General features: G+C 41.0%; 1 protein-coding gene across 1 annotated transcript in view; it reads right to left on the reverse strand.

Annotated features, from left to right (window-relative positions):
• b3glcta (beta 3-glucosyltransferase a) overlaps positions 1-19,515 on the reverse strand; it is a gene marked incomplete at its 5' end in the record, with an annotated part of 56,042 nt that overhangs the window by 13,749 nt on the left and 22,778 nt on the right. The window contains 6 exons of the mRNA XM_079165781.1: positions 1,178-1,309; positions 2,295-2,358; positions 2,495-2,631; positions 4,621-4,732; positions 5,441-5,517; positions 11,030-11,139. Coding sequence (XP_079021907.1) covers positions 1,178-1,309; positions 2,295-2,358; positions 2,495-2,631; positions 4,621-4,732; positions 5,441-5,517; positions 11,030-11,139 — 632 coding nt within the window. The remainder of the gene's footprint in view (positions 1-1,177; positions 1,310-2,294; positions 2,359-2,494; positions 2,632-4,620; positions 4,733-5,440; positions 5,518-11,029; positions 11,140-19,515) is intronic.

Genomic DNA, 19,515 nt, shown 5'->3' on the forward strand with positions numbered 1-19,515 from the left:
TATAAATCTGACAATTCAGACTGCAACAAATATGTATCAGAATCTAAACCGCATATGCACATGCAGAATGTGATTTGAATCACAAATGAGAAGATCAGATTGGATTTCTTTTCTGGCAGATCTAAGAGGGGGAGGGAGGGAAACGCAGAATTGGGATACTTTCTGCTGTAGTTCTCGCATCCCAAATTTCACTCCCCTCACCTACTCTCGAGAAAGCTACAGTCAAGCACACATCCCTGCTGTTCTTCTTAACATTATTGATCGTTTTAGGGCGCACGTGAGGTCAACAACTGCCGGCTAACGGATGGCTGACACCTTCTAATCGGCTCACAGCGAGAGAACACATAATACTGACAATATATCGGGTGTAATGTGGCAAAGCATGCCACAATAACATACTGTAACAGTATTCTCTTTCTTTTTACAATGAATGCAAATGCACAGACACTTTGATTTGAAGTAGACTAAACTAGTTATTTTGTACATGACACTGAGAGCACTGTCCGTACTTACTTTGCGACCTGATCATTATGTCTAATGTTGAAATAGCCAAATCAATATATTATACCCTTGTGCTTTATTTTAAATTCATCCCAAAATATGTGCTCATGTAAAATAATTCTGATGACTAACAACAGAGATAAAGAGGTAAAGAGGATAAAGGAGCGATTGAGAGCCGCTAGTCACCAGCTGTGGATGAAAGGATAAATCTAACGGAAGATGATCAAAAACCTGTTAAAACTACTTCTAAGGTTAGTATTTGTTGACACCAAGTCAGTATTGGAGATGGATAAACTTTAACACATTGAGAGGAATATCAAAAATAGTCAGATGTAACTCTAGATTATGGGAGGATGTTGAAGGATGTTGTGGCTTAGTTTCTTTCCTGGCGGATGAATAAATCAAATTTAGCATGTCCTCCTGTCTTTTTGGGGTTAATGCACAGTGTTCTGCTGAATGGTGGATAAAGGCAATCATATCCAAGGCCGTGCTGCACTGTGAAGTATTGGTGCTGCGGCCGTGAGCATGCCCGAATATCGTACATCAACGCAAGAACTGCCAGCATCTTCAAGCGAAGCGCCCTCTGTTTTATGTTGCTTAATTCTGTTCCCTGACCATCTCCTGGGAATCGAGGACAATCTAATTGATCTGCACACAGAGCAAATGCAGTACTCACACACAGAGGAGGCTCGGTGCTCAGAGCGGTGGCACAGTGGCGGGTCTGGGGGGAGTCCTCCGGCTCAGTGCACAGCTCAGGGACAGCAGTGAGAGGAGGACCGTTCCCATTGTCCCAGATATACAGAGCAACCTGTAATAACACAGATTGATATTTGATCTGAAGACAAGATGCAATCTTTAAGGCATTAGTGCTTTAATATGAGCATTATAAGCTTTATGTTTTCAGTCTTCTTTCCTAGTAAATACAACATCAGCTGTTTCTCTCACAGCAATATTTAAGATGCCTAACAAAACAGATAAGGGGATAACGGAGAGGTAGAAATTGAGAGCTAGCGAGTATTACTGGAGCGCAAAGTAAGATCTAGGATTTAAACTATTCTGCAGGGGACGATCTAGACATTACAGTAAGAGAATACGTAACGAGGACAGTCAAATCAGTGCTGTCTGAATATTGGCAACTGTCGGGAAGAATAAGCTACAAAAACCGGAAACTATGATGTTTTGCTGACTTACAGCCTGGAGCTAATCTACTGACAGTGAACTGGATTGACATCGAGGATTCATGCAACATTTGTCTGTACTTTATTCTACTTGCATGAGGTTGCATGTGCGTGTTGTTGATGTGCATTGTGGTGCTTGAAGGGCCAATAATCTGCAAACGTAACGTTTTTCTAAAACAATTTACCATTCCTTGATTCCATTTAAAAAAAGATCCCATTGCATCTTGTATTTTTTTAGCATGTAAAGAATATACAGTGCCATACTATAATTGAATCTCTAGGACTGAACTCATGCCATCTCTAGCCAAACCACCTTTTCCAGACTGAGTCTGATAAATCTGATGCCGTGTTTACCCAACAAAATCCCCATAGATGCCTCCCTGACTGCATTTCAGTGATAAAAATAAGAACCTCAATGCTGTACCATGACAATTCTCCGAAGTAATACGATTTCACTTCAGGGTTAGATGGATTTCATGCCTCGCTCTTTTTGTGCAAATAGATTACAGTCAGTCGGCGCTGGCTTGAGTGTGAGAAACAGGACGCTTGATCATCACTTTCCAAACACAACAGGTCTGAAGGTAACCGTGTGACTTGTAAAGTGTGTTACCTCACCTCATGTTTCAGGTCAATGGTGAAGTCAGATTTCAGCGGCTCATCTCTCACTTTGTTTGCAAGCCTAAAATAACAAATCACAGAACTTTATTTGAAACATGCAACAAATGGATACACATATACCCCTCAAATATTACAGCTGTGATAGAACGGAATGAATACATTTTACAGACACAAACAGATTTATTGCACATACTCACCGCACAACAAGGGGGGTGCTTACGGCCCAAGCAGCAGCAAAGTCTGGATATTTAAAGGTGGAGGGATTCTCTGCAAACGCGTAATGATGAATGATGGTCGACTCCTCGTCATGGAGGGGCTTACCAAGAAACCACTCCTGATAAATGACAAGTACGTGACAGGATGTTAGCATGAGAGCAGGTTACTTCTCTATACTTTAAGGTGTTTAAATTATTTTTTTTTTTACCATTAACATATCAAGCTTCTGGCCCAATTTGGGAGTTTTCACACTGCACTTGCCAGAAAATCTTTGAAATTCTTTCCTGTCACTACGTTTGTCACCGGCTATGAAAATAACGAGATGTTGTGATTGAAAAAAGATCAAGAAATACCAGGTAGTGTAGCCATAAAGGCTCTAATCAACATGACATATCTCGAGTAAAAAAAATATCTTATATTCAAAGAAAATACGTACATGAATAGATTCATGTTAAAGGAATAGTTCAACATTTTAGGAAAGTCTCGGTGTGCTTTAAAACTGCTTGGAGCCAAATTTATGTTAGCTTTGGACAGAGCCATGCTAGCAGTCCCCCCCCCCCCCCATTTCCAGTCTTTGTGCTAAGCTAAGCTAACCAGCTGCTGTCTTTAACTTCATCTTCACAGCACAGATATGAGAGTTGTATCGATCTTCTCATCTAACTCTCCGCCAGAATGTCACATTATTGTTTTGATGGCGGTTACGTGCGCTTATGAAGTCATTTGAAATATTTGATTCAAGACACTGACGTGGTTGCCAGTATATTCGAAGCATCCAGCAACAACAGTCTAATACAGCAGCCGCACTGTTAATACAGGTTGAGAGTTCAGTTTTTGTTGAAACCGTTTTACAGAGGTGTTCATTGAACTTCATGGTCATTGTGGAAGCTGCTGTTTGTGGAAGCTGTTCAATTTCATAGCTTTATACTCAGAGGTGTTTTTGTCTTGCTTATTCCAGCACACTCCACCGTCTCCTTCTCCTCAGGATAAGGTTGTAGATAATCACACAATAATGAATACTCTTGTCCTTTGGCAATGAACTCACCTTTGATCATCACACTACCTACATCCACAAACGCTACCAACAAGAGCATCACAGAACCCATTGTCCTCTACTGTCACGGTCTTGGGTTTTGTTTTGTTCATTTCCTGTTGTATTTTGAAATTCCCTGCCTCTTACACCACACCTGCGTGTCATCAGTTGATCAGCCTATTGTGTATTTAGCTTGTGTGTTTCTCTGTGTCAGTGTGAGGTCGCCTGCCTTTGTATGCGGATGTCAGTGGTCCTGCTATTGGGTCCACCCTTTAGAAGTCACCCTTTTGACACTTCCACATGTAACTTCACCATGCTCACCGTCCCCCAGCAGGAAGAAACGCCTCAAAATCACACACACCGCCTCTAAAACCATTGTTCTCTCTCTGCTCCCAACCTCCCAGCCCTCATTGACACTGCCATCACAAGCTAAGCACTCACCATAGCACATGACCCCAGCCTCCCCCTCAACTCTATTTAATTCCACCTCTGACTTGGAGGTGATACACCATGCAGGATATAAATAGTCCAAGATGACAATGAATAAGGTTTCCATTCATTGCTGTGCGGAATTTTACTGAAAGAGGTCAAAGTCACTTGAAAGCCAACTCACACTTGTGTTGTGAAGGCTTGTCAACAAGAACAAACAGCACAAAAAAAACATTAAACTGCGGCAGTTATTTGGAATAATTAAAAAATGCATAAGCCGACAAATTATTGATGCAGAACAATTTTTATTACAACCCCAATGCAGTCTGACTCCAGCGTTTATATTCGACCTGTGCCACCGACCCATATACAAGAAAAATAATTTCATGAGTGGAGAGACAGAGCTTAGATTAGCGCTACAGTAGAGAACGGAGTGACATGTGTGACAGGCTACATTGTGAGCTGGCAGAGCTCAGTGCAGCTCAGCAGCTGCAGCGAAGCTGGAGCCAAACTGATACTGTATCTCTTAATTGAACCGATGATCAACTAAGCTGGAGCTCAGAATAGGAGGCTTTGGTCTTGCTGATGAATTTGGCACAGAGAGACAGAGCTGCAAAGACAGGCAGAGAGAAAATATTGTCTACTTACTTTATTCTTGTTAAATTTTGCAAGGACTTGAACCAGCTTAGACATCTTCACATTTGTTTCCTCCTCGAGAAATACAATCCATGATGAGTTTTTCCCGAAGGAGTACGATAAGCTGAAAAAAGAAAAAGAAAAGTATCATCAAAAGAAGAGTTAAATAATAAAACAAGAATAAATGGAACATTGCCATGCATAGACAAAAAACTACACAGAGCAGTTTTTGTTATTTCAGTCCAGTCTGGGGAACTATAACCAACTGAGGCTCTTGACCCAGTCGGATCAAGGCAGCCACACAGTTCTCCCTAGAGGGCAGAAAGACAAAAAAAAACTTCAAAAGCACACAGACTTCTTTCAGCGAGGGCTGCTCTGTAATGATACGGGGTGCTTCTGGTGATTTATGTCTGAAATCTTCATGATGGAGGAAGAAAACAGATTCAGATGTTATTCCACATCTCCACAAAACAATTATTGAACACATATTAGGTTTTTGAGAAGGCCCGAGCATGTAGACGACCGTAACTAACGTCGTTATCATGCTGTTCAGACCACTGGGTTATTGCAGCAAGAGGCTTATTCTTGCAGTTATAGACGGGCATTTGTTATAATGTGAGGCAATTGATCACAGTTATTGTGTCGGTAATAGCTTCTCAGCAATTCGTAGCCTTCCAATGTGGCTAACAAACTGTCCTCAAAACCAAAATATAACCTCCAAAATCTCAACTGTGTAAGACACAATGTATCTGACATTTTGTCCTCATTTGGAACCCTGAAATCTTTGGTTAATGACATGCGCACCGAGTCCCGAGAGTTCAGGGATACTTACGTAGGCAGCAGAGGAAGGATGCTCCAATCTCCTTCGCTATCTGATAAAGTGTGTGAGAGCAAAACCACCGGTGGTTTCTGAAAGAAACACCACACAAAAACAGAGATGCAGTTTTGTTTATTAACTGAACAACAGCTACACAAAGCCTAAGACAGTTAAAGCAGCTTTTCTTCAACAAAGGACCCGAGGGTGCACTGGTGTTGAGACTGTCCTCTAACGGGGACAGGCATGGTCTAGATTTTAGCATTGACCTTTTGTCTGTTACTTAAAAGGGAGTTTTAGTTTTAGCCCATTTACTGCAAATTGCATAATTAAACTCCACATTAAATCCAACCATTCTGCAATCCAGGCTGGTTTGTTTCACATTTTTTTTACATATTTCTCTACCGCTCTACGCAGCCAAGCAGTCTTCTGAAAGATTGTCTGTAAGATAAGAAAATCTATTAGCAGAGTCTTGACCGCTAAATCTAACTTTAGTTGTTTAATCCATCTCAGTGAACATCATTGTCTGCCGTTATTTTTGTGAATGATACATTATCACTGCATGGTAATGCAATTTGAACAATCTGCGCCGCTTGACCTCACAGCAATATTGTGCAATGTTGACAAAAATGAAGACAGACTGCAGGGTTGCAAGTCATCCACAAATCCCATGAAAAGACCAACAATACATGTGTAGTACAAGCATGGGTTGTCTGATGTGCCACAGATCTTCATTGTTGTAATGCATTGACATGTTCCGTTATTACCATGAATCCGGCCACCTTGCATACCTAATTAACTATTATACTTAACTAAACGATACATGTTTACATATGTAAACACACTTTTATGAATGACAGTGAACCTGCAATAATTCATCGTTCATTGCCAGTGATAGTGGGCTCTACATAGCGCACACTACATACAGAACTGCCCTTGGTGGAAAAGCTGCAGATATTCCTCACCTGTATCAAATGTTTTTAGGTGTTGAGGGACAACACAATGCTCAATCCAATGCGCCTGATCTGAGACACTCTATTCTGAAATGTCAACCACCTAAGCCTCTTAAAGTGAGAAAGGACACCTTATTTTGAAAAGTCTGATTTTAAAGATACAAAGTTAACCCATGGTATGAAGTAGTACCATACTAGTAATAGTACCATCAACAGCAGGCATAACCATTCTTGCTTTGCCTACAGGCCGACGTCACAGAACACATTGCAGACGCTGTTCAGTGTTTTTGTTGGGACAGCAGTTGTCTTTCACTAGGACACACTACACAGAGTAAGATGAGCAATTGTTGCACCCGAGAGCTCATTTCCAATAAAGTCCATTTTATTTATATAGCCAAATATTACAAATCACACATTTACCTCATTTTCATCCCCAGCGTCTGTACGGCCGGGCTTTATCAGGCTCATATTGTGTTGTCCGACCTTGGCTTTCCTTCGGTTTTGTTTGTTTTGATCTTTCCATGTCATTGGTTGACAATAAGAAAATGTAGAATAATTACAATCTTATCTTTTAAGGAGATAAAGCTGGTAAACAAACTGGCATTATCCCTTAAAAAAAACAATTTTGCCTTCAGGGTAGCTGCTCGTTTGCCCTCACACTACGCAATACACTGTAAGAAATAAGATATTAATGGAAATAAGCAGAGGATATTTCAGGATGTGGACAGTGCACACAATCCCGTCCACATAAGAGCAATCTGTTTCAGCAACATGTTCCGTGGTGAGGGCGGCGAGTAGGTGTGTGAGAGAGCCAATGTTTCACACTGTGAGCAAAACAAAGCAGCAGAGCGTAAGACCCTGTGGTTCATTACGGCGTGGTCCACTCATCATGCATGAAGTCAGGGGGAAGAGTCTCCTCTCAGCCATTCTGTCTAACGGCAGCCTGTTTGATTTAGGGGATGGGTCTGACACTGTTTACCCTTATTACACCCTATTAGTCAGTTAGCTCTCATCTAATATGAGCTTTATATTAAAGCTAATGTCACAATAACGCCTAACTTCTTTTATTAAACTGCTCTGTCTGTGACTTTCACATCATCGCAGTTATATAAAAAGAGCAAAAAGTAAAAATAATGATAAAGCATCATCTTCAGCTAATAGTGCAATCACAAAAACAAAGCTTTTGCCTCATAGAGCTATTGACAGTCCTGGGATGAAGGAAGCGTTCAATAAGAGGAGACGGATGCTTTGGCGGCAACTGTGTGCAAGCTGCAGACTCCGAAACAGATAAGAGCTGGGCCTCATGTGGACATGCTTGCAACGAATAGAACACTGATTGCTTGGTGACTTGGGAGAAGATAGGGGTCACTTAGACCTGGATGTAATGGAGGGACAGGAAGCTATGCTTTTATCCCGAGGAAGGGCTGGAGGGGAGACTGTCAAAACCACTTCAGTGATGAAACGCAGTCAAATATGACATAGTCGATCAAATCACAGACTGCAGAACAGGGATCCATGTTAAAATAGTTTCATCCCAGTGGCACCTTAGATGCAAACATTGTTAAGATAATAGGTGATGCATGAGAAAGCTTTTGGACACATGGTGTGTTTTTACCACACCATGTGTCCAAGGTCTCTGAGTTTAATCTCATTCTGTTGTACGTGTGCGTCTCGGCGGACATGAACATCGGCTAAACGACACAAACACTGTATAAATGCAATGTGAATTCCTCCCGGGAGACACAGTGCCAAACTGTAGGAAAATGGGCTGAGAGCCGCCACATAGAATACACAAGTTCCTGCCTGTGTAAATCTATGGATATCACAAAACCTTCCACAGTCAGAGGAGGATGAAAAAGGCTCGGAGATAGAAAAAACAGATTGTACATGCGTTTCCCGTCTCGGCGGTGCAGTGATCAGGTCATACATCTTCAACTTATCATTGATGTTGGCCAGAAAGTGCAGAGATTCAGTGATACTAAGTCAGCCTCGAATCGTTTAAGAAGCTTTAAAGAAAGCATTTTTGTATTATTTACAATGCTTTTCACCACAAAGCTGGTGCTTTTTATTACGTTTTTTCCCTGACCTACAGTAAATAAAGTCCAAATACAACTGGATGATACAAGTTCAAACAAAAGCTGAACCTCGTGTCTGGCGTGTAGGACTAGAAATCAAAGGTTATTTCAGTTCTCCAAAGACTCCACTGTCGTTCTGGTTTCAAGATATTTTCAAGGCAAGGGTTTTGCTCAAAGCTTTCCGTGGCAATGCACCACACGATACTGTACATCAAACATCTTTAACAGCTCCAAACTAAGCTAATCTCTTGTATTATTTGGCTTTGATCTTTTTTCCTTCAGTATCCCACCAACACCCTCTATGATTGTTAAACAGCTGAATTATAGGCATGTGTGTGTGTGTGTGTTGTGCCTCCGTGGCGGGAGTGAAGTGGTGGATGGCGAATTGGAGAATTTACATGTTTTCTACAGTGTATACTAATGTTACTAACATATTTAGCTTTTGGTTTACATTTTGCATTACAGTATGCCATAATCCCAACACAGTTTCCATGAGGTCTGGTATTTACTAATCTTAGTTTCAAAGCTACTTTGCTGACAGTTTTAAATATATTTACAACTGAAAAGACAGTTATAGATCTTAAAAACAGATGTTAATGAAGTATTGTGTTCAGTTGGGTCATGGTCTAAGAAACAAGCCAGCTTTTGGTGTGGATCCATGATCGTTTAACATTGTCTGTTTATTTCTGACATGATTTGCATAAACCCCTGTTCCTATTTTAATTGAAAATTATAAAACAAAAAATGAATTAAAGCTTTAAATGAAAATAACAACAACAACAAAATACTACTCAGGATAATCAATAAACAAGGAGTAAACAATATGAAAGCTTAAATGCAAATGTTTGAATTGTAATGTGTAATAGAAAAGGGAAAATGAAGTATGAATCCATCCTTTTCATTTTCATCCCTCTCTTTTGTATTTTCTCTTTTCCACTCGGTATTCCATTTGGCTTTTCAAGCTGTATATAGTTTTTTTTATAATTTCAATCGTATTAAATCATCTTCTATACAGATCTGAATCCAAATTAAATTAAAATGTTTAACATTTACTGTTATCAAAAAATAAATCGTAGTTTCTTTCTGAAGTCCGTGGAGGCACATGATGTCTGAGTGCTTTCTACCGTGTGTCCACCTGAGGCTAACGCTATTTTCACTCTGACTCTGTGAAGGTAACTCATTCTGATCACAAGTCTTTGGGTCTTATATCTCTTTGAAAAGCTGTCAAGCCTTTACTGCCTCTTTGAGAAGTCGCTGATTAAAATTCTCCCTGGACTTAGTTTGTGTAATTGCATGCAACAGAAAGTAAAACGCCAGACATCTCTGGGATCATAAATGCAAACACAACATGATGTGGAATTTATAAAGTCTGTCTCTTCTGGTAAAATGTGATGTCCATTAGTGTAACTGAATCCGTTCATGATACATACCATCCACTGGCACAGACTGATGCCACTATTCGTTACAGGGAACATGAAACAATCTTTCCAAATTGTGAACAAATTTCACTTATAAGATTCAAATAATAAATGTATTTTGGACTTTGTATTGCTGAAGGTGAAGTAAAGGATTTCAGTGTTGTTGCAGCAAGATATTTAAATGCTGTGTGATACTAAGTATTTTTCTAACAACAATAAACAGAGAAATTATGACTCAAAGTGATTATTTATATATTTTTCAGGTTGGTACAGTGAGTCAGTAGTGAAGATAAAAGGTGTGTGACATCCAGCAGTAGTGGAGACTGAGTCAAAAACAAAAACAACGACAAACACAAGAGCACAGAAGAATAAACCCAAATAGGAGATCTAAATTAATCTCTCGCTACAGCAAACGCAGCAAGCAGTTCCTTCATCTAATTTACTGTAACATTGTCATTAGGGACGCTGCATTCACTACTTAACCAAACGGAATACAACTTGTGTATTTCACCCCATTTCATTTGGCTCTGAAGAGATTTAATGAAGAGAAGAAAATTGGCATTTCGACCTGTAAATGTGCTCTGTGTCTTCCTCTGACATGATGCTGAAGTCTTTACAAATTGCACAAAATACTGAGCCGACGTCCCTGGAGAAAACAAAGGTTTACTTTCCTGCAGCTTTTTTGGAATTACAACATTCATTAAGATGCCAATATGCCTTCGGATAATCATCACTTCTCATTAAAAATGTACCTACAAGAGGCCGGGAATGGAAGGTTGATTTGCTGAGAAGAACATCAAAGCTGCACAAATGTCTGGATTTCCTAAATACATACAGATTTCGACAAACTACACTTTCATATTGTGGACGTAAGAGGTTTAATATAGAGGCTATCATGAATAATTCTTCAAACTATCATTCCATATTTAAAATGATCAGTTTTGGGTAGTAATGAATGTATGAAGGGAAATCATGTTTACTTTCTCCCAAATACATGTCCAATCAAAGAAATGCTACAGCTTGCAACAACTCATATTCAGACGCTACTTTTGCTGCTAGTGATGATCGTTAGCTACATATATCTTCAGAAAGCTTTCATGTGCGCTTCCTCTTCCAAAATAAGAGCTTGAGTGCATGAGTGGAAGGTGTGTGGAATCTTACCTCTGCGAGACTGTGTGCCTGCTTCAGTAAGTCTGCTCTCCGTCTTTCCGCCTGCCTCACATGGAAGGAGTTGCTTTGACTCTGGATGACAAACACTATCTCCCGCAGGTCTGGAGGAACACAAAGGACGGAGATGTGAGACTGCTCACATACTGTGAAAAAAGGATCATGGCAATCGATGACCTTCTGAGTGCAAGACAAGATAAGAGTCTGAATAACTGAGGTGGTTTCGCTCATCTCCATTATTGGCCTGGTGATAATAACCAGCGCAACAAGAGCTTAATTGGCTTGGGGAGAGAGTTTATAAATGTCACAGCCCAGTCCGTGTTACTTAAAAAAAAGATTAGCAGTCAGAAGAGTCTTCCTCTGAGGTGCAGTAACGCCCCAAAAGGTTGACACAGCCCAGCTGTCCACTTCTGGCTGAGCGTCACAACTGCACCGACAGTAAAACTCGGCATTGTTACTGCATGCTAAGGCCAAGGTTAACAGGGAGCCACTTGCTCAACAATGTCGGTTTAAAAAAAAGCTGCTAATACAGGCTGCTTCAACGCTCACGACATGTTAAGATACCATCACTGTCATTGGCCCAGCTTGCTGCAGTTCCTCTTCATGTGAAATCCCTTCAAAGGGACGTAACAGTGACACAGCTCAGTGAAGAATGACATTGGCTGCACAAACACGTCCACATAAACCCCGGGGCTCTCACGACCAGTACAATCAAAACTAGACCAAAGCACCGGAGGGGGGAAGAGGAGGAGGAGAGAACAAAACAAAAAAATCCTGTCATTTCATCTTTGGCTCAGTACAATTACATTGGACAACTGCTAAATCCTGTAAGCTGTCCCTCACATAGTCCGCAGCACCTGGCTGGAATGACTGCGACAACAAAACAGGCTTTTCAAGAATTTAAAGCCGAGAGGTGGGAACCAATACGAGGTGCGAAGAAAAGCAGAGGAGATGTCAGAGTTTTTTTTTCCCTGCTGTGACAGGCGGCTCAGAAACCTCCCGGTAATGAGATGTGCTGAGATCTTTTTGTGACAAACATAACAAGCTTTGTTCCAAATCATTCACCCTTGCTTTAGACATTTTAATTAGCTGCTTAAGTATTTATACAGAATATAGTCATTAAGGGTATACCATGTCATGAATTATGATTAGATGGACCTTTTCCCATGAAGTGCGGCAAAATTTGCTGACTAAGTGTATTTTAGTGTTCCAAAACATAAATAAGTAACAGCCACTGCCGACAGGTCCATAATCTTCCCAGTGGAAGCAATGCAAGGGAAAAGGGGCCGGGCGAGTGCTGATCATGGCAGGATTAGATGGATTGCCTCCTCCTCGATTACGCTACTTGAACCTATCCCATGGGTTCAAATATTAGCAGCGGGGTCGGGGGTAGACGCTGTGTCCGAGTACAGTATCTGTGTCCGGTCTTTTTAATTAAGTGGTGGTGGGTGTGTCGCTCCTTTGCCCTGCTCATAACAAAGATCCCATTGATCCTGGAGCCCTGATGAGGGGCGGGGGCGGGGGCGGTTTACTTGCTAAATCTCAGCATGTCCATCTCCCAACAGATCTAACCCCCGTCGAGAGCTGAGCTTAGGGAGTGAATACCACTACACCACCTCTAAATGTCCTTCTGCTGAGTTTGCTAAATGACTGACTATGCATGTGTGTGTGTGTGCGTACGTGTGTGAGCATACGGTTTCACATAAAGCAGTGCATTTTAAAGCCCCAGGCCTGGTACCAGCCTCCTGATACTGCACAGTTCAGCAATAATGCCAGCTGCATGAGACTAACAGCAAAATCAGATAAGCGGGTTCCCAATCCCTCATTGTGCAGATAATGCACATCCCCTATGTCAAAGCCAAGGAGAGTCGGGAGTCGGGGGGGGGTAAAAAAAATAAGAAAAGAAACTAATTAAGACTGAATTCACTGGCCTCGTCTCCACACTAATGGGTTTCGATTAATCATCAAACAATGGGGAGAGAAGGAAAAAATCCTGTTACAACGTCTTCCTTCACCTCCATCATTCCTGTGTCCTTCTATCAGGTAGAAATCCCCTTGATGCACCCTCGACACTCAGGGCAGCCAGTGCAAGATTACAATTGTGCAATCAATACGTCTACCTGTATTTAATTATGGGGCAAAGATTTAAAACAACGCCTTTGGTGCAAAGGATGCCACAAAACACTTTTTCTTAGTGGATTGGTGAGATTATCAAAGGATGCCTCTGGCCTGAGAAGAAAACTTCAGGCATTGTAAGGGCGTTACAGGGGGACGTTAAGGTGCTGGGAGGTGGCCAGGCTTGAGCTTTTGATGTAGTCGCGAGGCGGCTGGTTAGATGGTTGCTAGTGGTTTGCTACATCGTTGTTAGGAAATTCTGAGTACTGCTAGGGTGTTACTACTGTTCATGGTTGTGAGGTCTTTGTTTTTGTGCCTTGTGTCCCATGGGAGGTGTTTCACACCATCAGAACAGGGATTTCTGACTGTTCCAAGGGCAAGGAGGCACACCAGAGATTACTTTGCTGTGTTTGCTCCTCGACTATATGGGACAGTGTCATGCAATGTGTAAGAGAAGCTACATTGGCATACATATTTAATAAGAATGGTTAAAAAAAATCTACATTTTGTGTTTTTTACACTTTGTCCAGCCGTTGTTTCAAGCTGGGGTGCAGAACCTTTGTCTTCCCCATCAGGCATTGAGAGTAATTACACAAACGCCGGTTTATGACGTATGCCTGCAGGTGAGCTCGCTGCATTTCCCCCGGTGATTAGTGTTTGTCCTCGCCGTCGATCATTTTCTTTTTTTTTTTTATTCAAGCCTTCCTCTGAATGCCAAATTTGTATTTATCTGGAGAAGCCACTCCAGAAACTTTTCTTGGATACTTCTTAGGGTTTTCAACCATAGCCCAGAGTCCTAGCTGCTGCTCCTTCACTATGTTCGCTCCCTCCTTTCTTTTCCTTTTTTTGGGGATTGACAATTATATAACAAGTTTACAACACGTTAGGGGGACTAAACGTTGTCATAAAAAAGTACATATAGACAAAAAAAAAGGTTAATTTAGTTTTTTTATTCAGATATAGAGGAAAGTTGCTCGTTTTCCAGGTGTTTGTGGTCATTGCAATGGTTGTTACGGTGACTCTGGGGGCTTGACAAGGTGTTTTTTTAATTTTTGCATGGTTAATAACTTTACTTGTACAGCTCATTAAATGCAAAGCCAATATCACAATAAAATCCCAATACAACAAAACAAACAATGATACCATTAAAGTCAAACCGAATTAAAAGCCAAATAAAAAAGATGGGTCTTTAATTTATTTTTATAACTTCCAAGGGAGTTTGCTGTTCTAAGATCTACAGTTTAGGGCCATCATAACAGAAAGCAGCCTCATTAGATTACGGTAATGATATTAGTACCAGCAGTATTAACTCTCAATAGCAGTATTCCCAGAGGTGAAAGTATGCATTTAATTCATCTGTTTAATAGTACGGCAAAGATGTGAAGCAGCAGCCTTGTGCCAAACATGCCACAAAGCTCTTTTTTTTTTTTGGGTGGTTAAGTGAAATTTTCCGAGGATGCCTCGTGGCTGAAAATGATATGCTTCGAATGAAAGAGATTGAAGGTTACTGGGAAGATGAGGCTAAAGCCCCCATCACCTTGGAACAGATGATTCTATTTTGCCAGGCTGATGGAACTACAAAGCATGAGACTAGTGTTCGTTTGTCTCCCCTCACTCATTCAGTATTCCACAGGGGCCACTCGGCAGAAAAGAAAGACTGTATCAGCCTTGAAATATATTGGACGAAATGAGACACAGGAGAATTCTGCCTCATTCTCTCCCTGATCTGATGATTTTCTCAGCGCACGGAGCCACCCTTTAAAGGCCATCACCGTCTGAAGAACTCTGCATAAGAGAGGGCAGAGGATCAGACTGATAAAAGAATCGAGGAGGATAAAATAAAATGTATTTGTACTTCTTGCCGTGTGCACGCGCACGGGAGGTTGAAGTAAATATCTGCACTTGAATGTAGCTCTCACAGTGGCTTGGCCCCCGCAGTCTTGTCACCTCATTGGCACAAATCAATAGTGACACTTCCTTGAAGCGGGATGGCAGACGTTGCCAAGTGGCAGAGGAGCTGAGAGCACACTGACCTCTAGGCACTCCAGGAGCTCTGTCATCTCCATCAGTGTCACGGAGCAGGTGTGTTTGGTCACCAGAGCTGTCACAGGAATGTTTCCTTTCAGCCTGGAGTACCTCCATCCCCATAGGTAAAGACAAAAAACACACCTCCATGGCATGGCTAACCGGAAGTGAGCATGCACAAATGAGTGAAGTTTGGGAGAGCGGCGCTTGAATCTAGTTGAGAATTCTAAAAGAAAAAGGAGGAGTGTGAGGAGGGACAGCAGATCAATAGTGCAATTTCAATGACAAACGTCTGCAAAAGTAGAGAGGGATAAGATTCGGTGAGGGGGGCCATTAGGCTGTTGTGGGAACAATGAAACTGTCACGACAGATCCAGAGCTCTTCATTGCCAGCACATATTCAGAGATGACAGAGGATGTCAATAGCTCATTTCCATAGTCGACGGGCCTGGCTTCCTCACCCAGCAGCTGATGATGGTGCTGGTGTAAAACCTGCTACACTCCAGTGACTCACATTATTGCACTCCCAGTGACAAGATGGCCAAGAATCATCCTTCTCCGAAAAAATCCCCTTCGTCTCTCTCTTTCTCACGTCCAATCCGGCCCATCCAAGAGACGTACTACACCGAAGAGAATTGGATTGCAGTTTCCTGACCAAACTAACCATGACCGTCACACCAGACAGCACCAGGGTTTAATAGCCAATCCACAGACATCCGGTGATATTCAATCTGGAAGGCCAAATTCAACCCCGTCTCCTAGAAAATTATGTTTCCATACAACAAAACTGCTTTTTCGATTACGTTTATTGTCTCCCGGATTGGGGCCACAGTTTTAAACACAGGGTTAACGTTGAATTCGAAACAAATATGTAACAAAGACAAGAAAAACGACTTGGTTAGGTTAAGTAAAACATCATTGTTTGGCTTAAAATAGTTTGTTTCGTCATTTACATTAAGTCAAATAAATCAACCGTGACATTTTGTTTCACCTGGGACACAAACGGTGGCATCTTGGGTAAAAGTCCTGCGTTTGTTTGACCCATCCCAACGGACTAGGATATAAAATGTGTTTGTGATGCGTCAAAAACAAACATAAATCTGGGAGCTTCCCTCGAAATGTTATTGACAGTGCAGTTTTTTGTTTGTATGGGAACATAACTTGTAGGTGACCAGGCTGCCAAATCCAATACAGCCAGCTTATTAGGCTGTTTGTGGTTTGATTAAGCCATATAAAATGAATTTACCTTCCCCATAGGCAATAATCTAGTGTGGCAGAGACCTATGTGTCTTGCAGCAAGTGAAACGATTTGCTATCAGCCTTCTTCTCATATTAATACAGAATTTGAATTGCCTGGCACACGATCAATATAGAACATGGTGTATTTAACTTTCAGCTTACTGCTGAAAAGGTCAGTGTCATAAATATCTCTCAGTAAAACAGAGAGAGGCACACAGAAAGGGATGAGCATGCAAACCAATAGAAAGAGATAGGTAGATGCACAAAGATTGCAAAAGAAGAAAGAGAGGAAGTGTGTGCGTGTGTGTGTGTGTGTGTGTGTGTGTGTGTGTGTGTGTGCTAGGTATGCATGAGGGGGAAAGCCATCAGGGGGAAAAGTCACTCTCTCATGTAAAAGTAAGCTCATTACAATTCTCTCCAAGTCGTAAAGCAAAAAACACACACACGCACAAAACAATCACGCAGCAGATGCAACACGTAAAGGTTGGAGCAAAGAGTCTCCCATCTGTGATAATCACACACTCATTAGAGGTTCTCCAGAGTTCATGACTCTATGGACAACTTTGTCGAAGACTAATGAGAGCTGAACTCAACCCTTAAACCTCACTTAGCATCAATAATTCAGGAAGCTGGGGCAATTAACACTTAACAGATTCCAGGTTTGCTTACGAAACCCATTATCCATAAAAGAGGAAATTGGATGAGACACCACTTGAAAATAAGTTTGTTTTATCCTCGGTAACAGATCTTGTTTTAGTTTTCTTTAACGATACGTGATTTCACACTCCGTACATCAACATAAGCCAGCGCCGTTTGTGACATTTTCTGAAGATGTGATGTGCGGTGTTCAGATTAATAAAGAAAGAAAAGCAGAAACATGCAGCCGGTCGCTAGGAAACATGAGAGGGTTGGAGACAGAAAATAAGTCAAAGTAAATACAAAGTCAAATCCTGCAATGTTAGCTGGTATGCAGGAAGACTTCGGTCAACATCTTGTGGACATTGTATGCAATGCGTATCTCGTGGGTTTGAAGAAGCTGGCTCCGAGCCACTTCCTGAATATAATACAGCTGCTGAGGGGACAGTAGCACTGCTTTCCTGGGCGCAATAATTGTTATAGTGATAATCAGATTTACATTCTAGCACACCTTCTCTGCTCTCAAACAATACCATTCATTGTCTGTGGCCCTGTGCCCTAAACTATCAAAACACCTTTGACGTAACAACGAAAAAACGAAGCTTTTGTCGATGTACCTTGTATCTGCTGCATGCTGAAACATTTTTTTCTTTCTCTCACATATAAAAGAACCAAAACCTGAGGTCGTTTATTTTTCTACAACTTCAACGGTGAACATCTGATGTTGTTGCTGTAGTGTTCCCTTGATAAAGTCAAAGAGGTAGGTTATATTTCTACATCTGCAACAACGTTCAGTACACAGATACTGGCCATGACCAGAAGAGACAAGCGGCTTTACAGTAAGTAAGGAGATCAAATCCGGCTTCACGGTCTCTGTATTCAGTTCTCATTTCCTTTGAGAAAAAATAAATGTATGACGAGGCAGCCAGCTGTTATATATCAGATCAAAACTTGCATATCTGCTTTTCTGACTTTTTAACAAAAATGTGGAGGGGAAAAAAAAAAAATCTGTGAAAAACAGTGATTGCCTACATTTTAAGAAAGGTACAGAATAGGACATCAGCTTAATAGTAAAGTAAGCAATTACTGTGGTCTGGGTGAAAAGCCAACTGGATTTCAGTCAAAACGGCCTCCTTTAGACATTACATAAGAGATAAGAACATCATTGCCTCACATCTACTTACTGAAACAGCTGAGCCGGCAGACAAGACATCCAAATGTCTGAATCAGGATAAAACTAGATTTTTTCTCAATTTCTTTACAGCTACTTCTGTCCAAATGCATTACTTCATCGTGTGTGCAGGAGCAGTAAGTTAGAACACGGGACATGATCGGAAACTCATTTCTATAAAAGTTCTTTACATGCATTATCATTCATTACTGCGACTGCTCCACTGGGCCACTGCATATAAAACGGCATTTGATCTGTTGTAATTTTTCTTCTTCTTAGTCTGAAAATGAAGTGAAGTGACTGAATTAATCGGGCTAGACAGCCAAAGGCCCGACAAGATTTGTGTTATTAGGATGTCTATTGTTTTTCGTGATACAGCAGAATATAACGTTGTTTTTTTGATCCTTTAATATAAATTGATTTAGAGATTAAGAAGAAGAAAAAGAAGAAGAAAACATTTTAGTGCAATATTTCTACATTTATGAACTCAATTTGAATGGCCAATTGAAGAAATATGCTCCTGTCAGCTAACATTTATGCTGCAAACTGTGAAGCTAGAATACAATGTGTGGAAAACAGACATTTGTTGATTGTGAAATGAAGTTACATTCAGTAGGGACTTGGGGCCCACGGCACTGATGGAGAACATTTTTATAGCTCTCATATTTTAACAATGCAGATATGCATCTTTATACTGCGGTTGATTTGAACAATCTCTTTTCCTGAGGCATTTCTGTAGGTGATCTTCTCCTAAGTTCCAGCTATCCGTGTTTTTGAGATGTACGAAGTTACATTATTAAAAACACCACAGCACAATGCGCCCAGAGGACTCACACTGCTTCTTGTAATGTGATGATGTAGATTTGTAGTGTGTACAAACTTCAATATGATGCCTGATTTAATTCAGACATCATTGAAACATCATTCCATTTAGATTCGGCCCCCTGCATTCCCTCTGAAAGTAACATTGTTCGAATCATGACTTACAATACCTTCTAAAAGGTCACCTGTTCTTTTCAAATAAACAAGCGAGTTATTCCTTTTGATGCAGTATTGTTAAAACGATAGAACGCCAGACTTTCCTTGATACATGATCTGAATTCCTGCTAACAAACAATATTTTCTGCAGGCGAGTGCAGCTTTTTTTGTTTTTTGGTGTGACAAAGGGAATTACTATGGCGGTGGCAGATAGTGAAGCTCCATTTTTCAGATGGCTGTCTGTTTGTATTTCCTCTCTGTGCCGAGGTGCCAAATGAGAGCATTATGAAGTTGCTTTTGTGTGCTTTTGCGTTTGC

The sequence above is a fragment of the Pholis gunnellus genome (assembly GCF_910591455.1).
Source record: "Pholis gunnellus genome assembly, chromosome: 9".
NCBI lineage: Eukaryota > Metazoa > Chordata > Actinopteri > Perciformes > Pholidae > Pholis > Pholis gunnellus.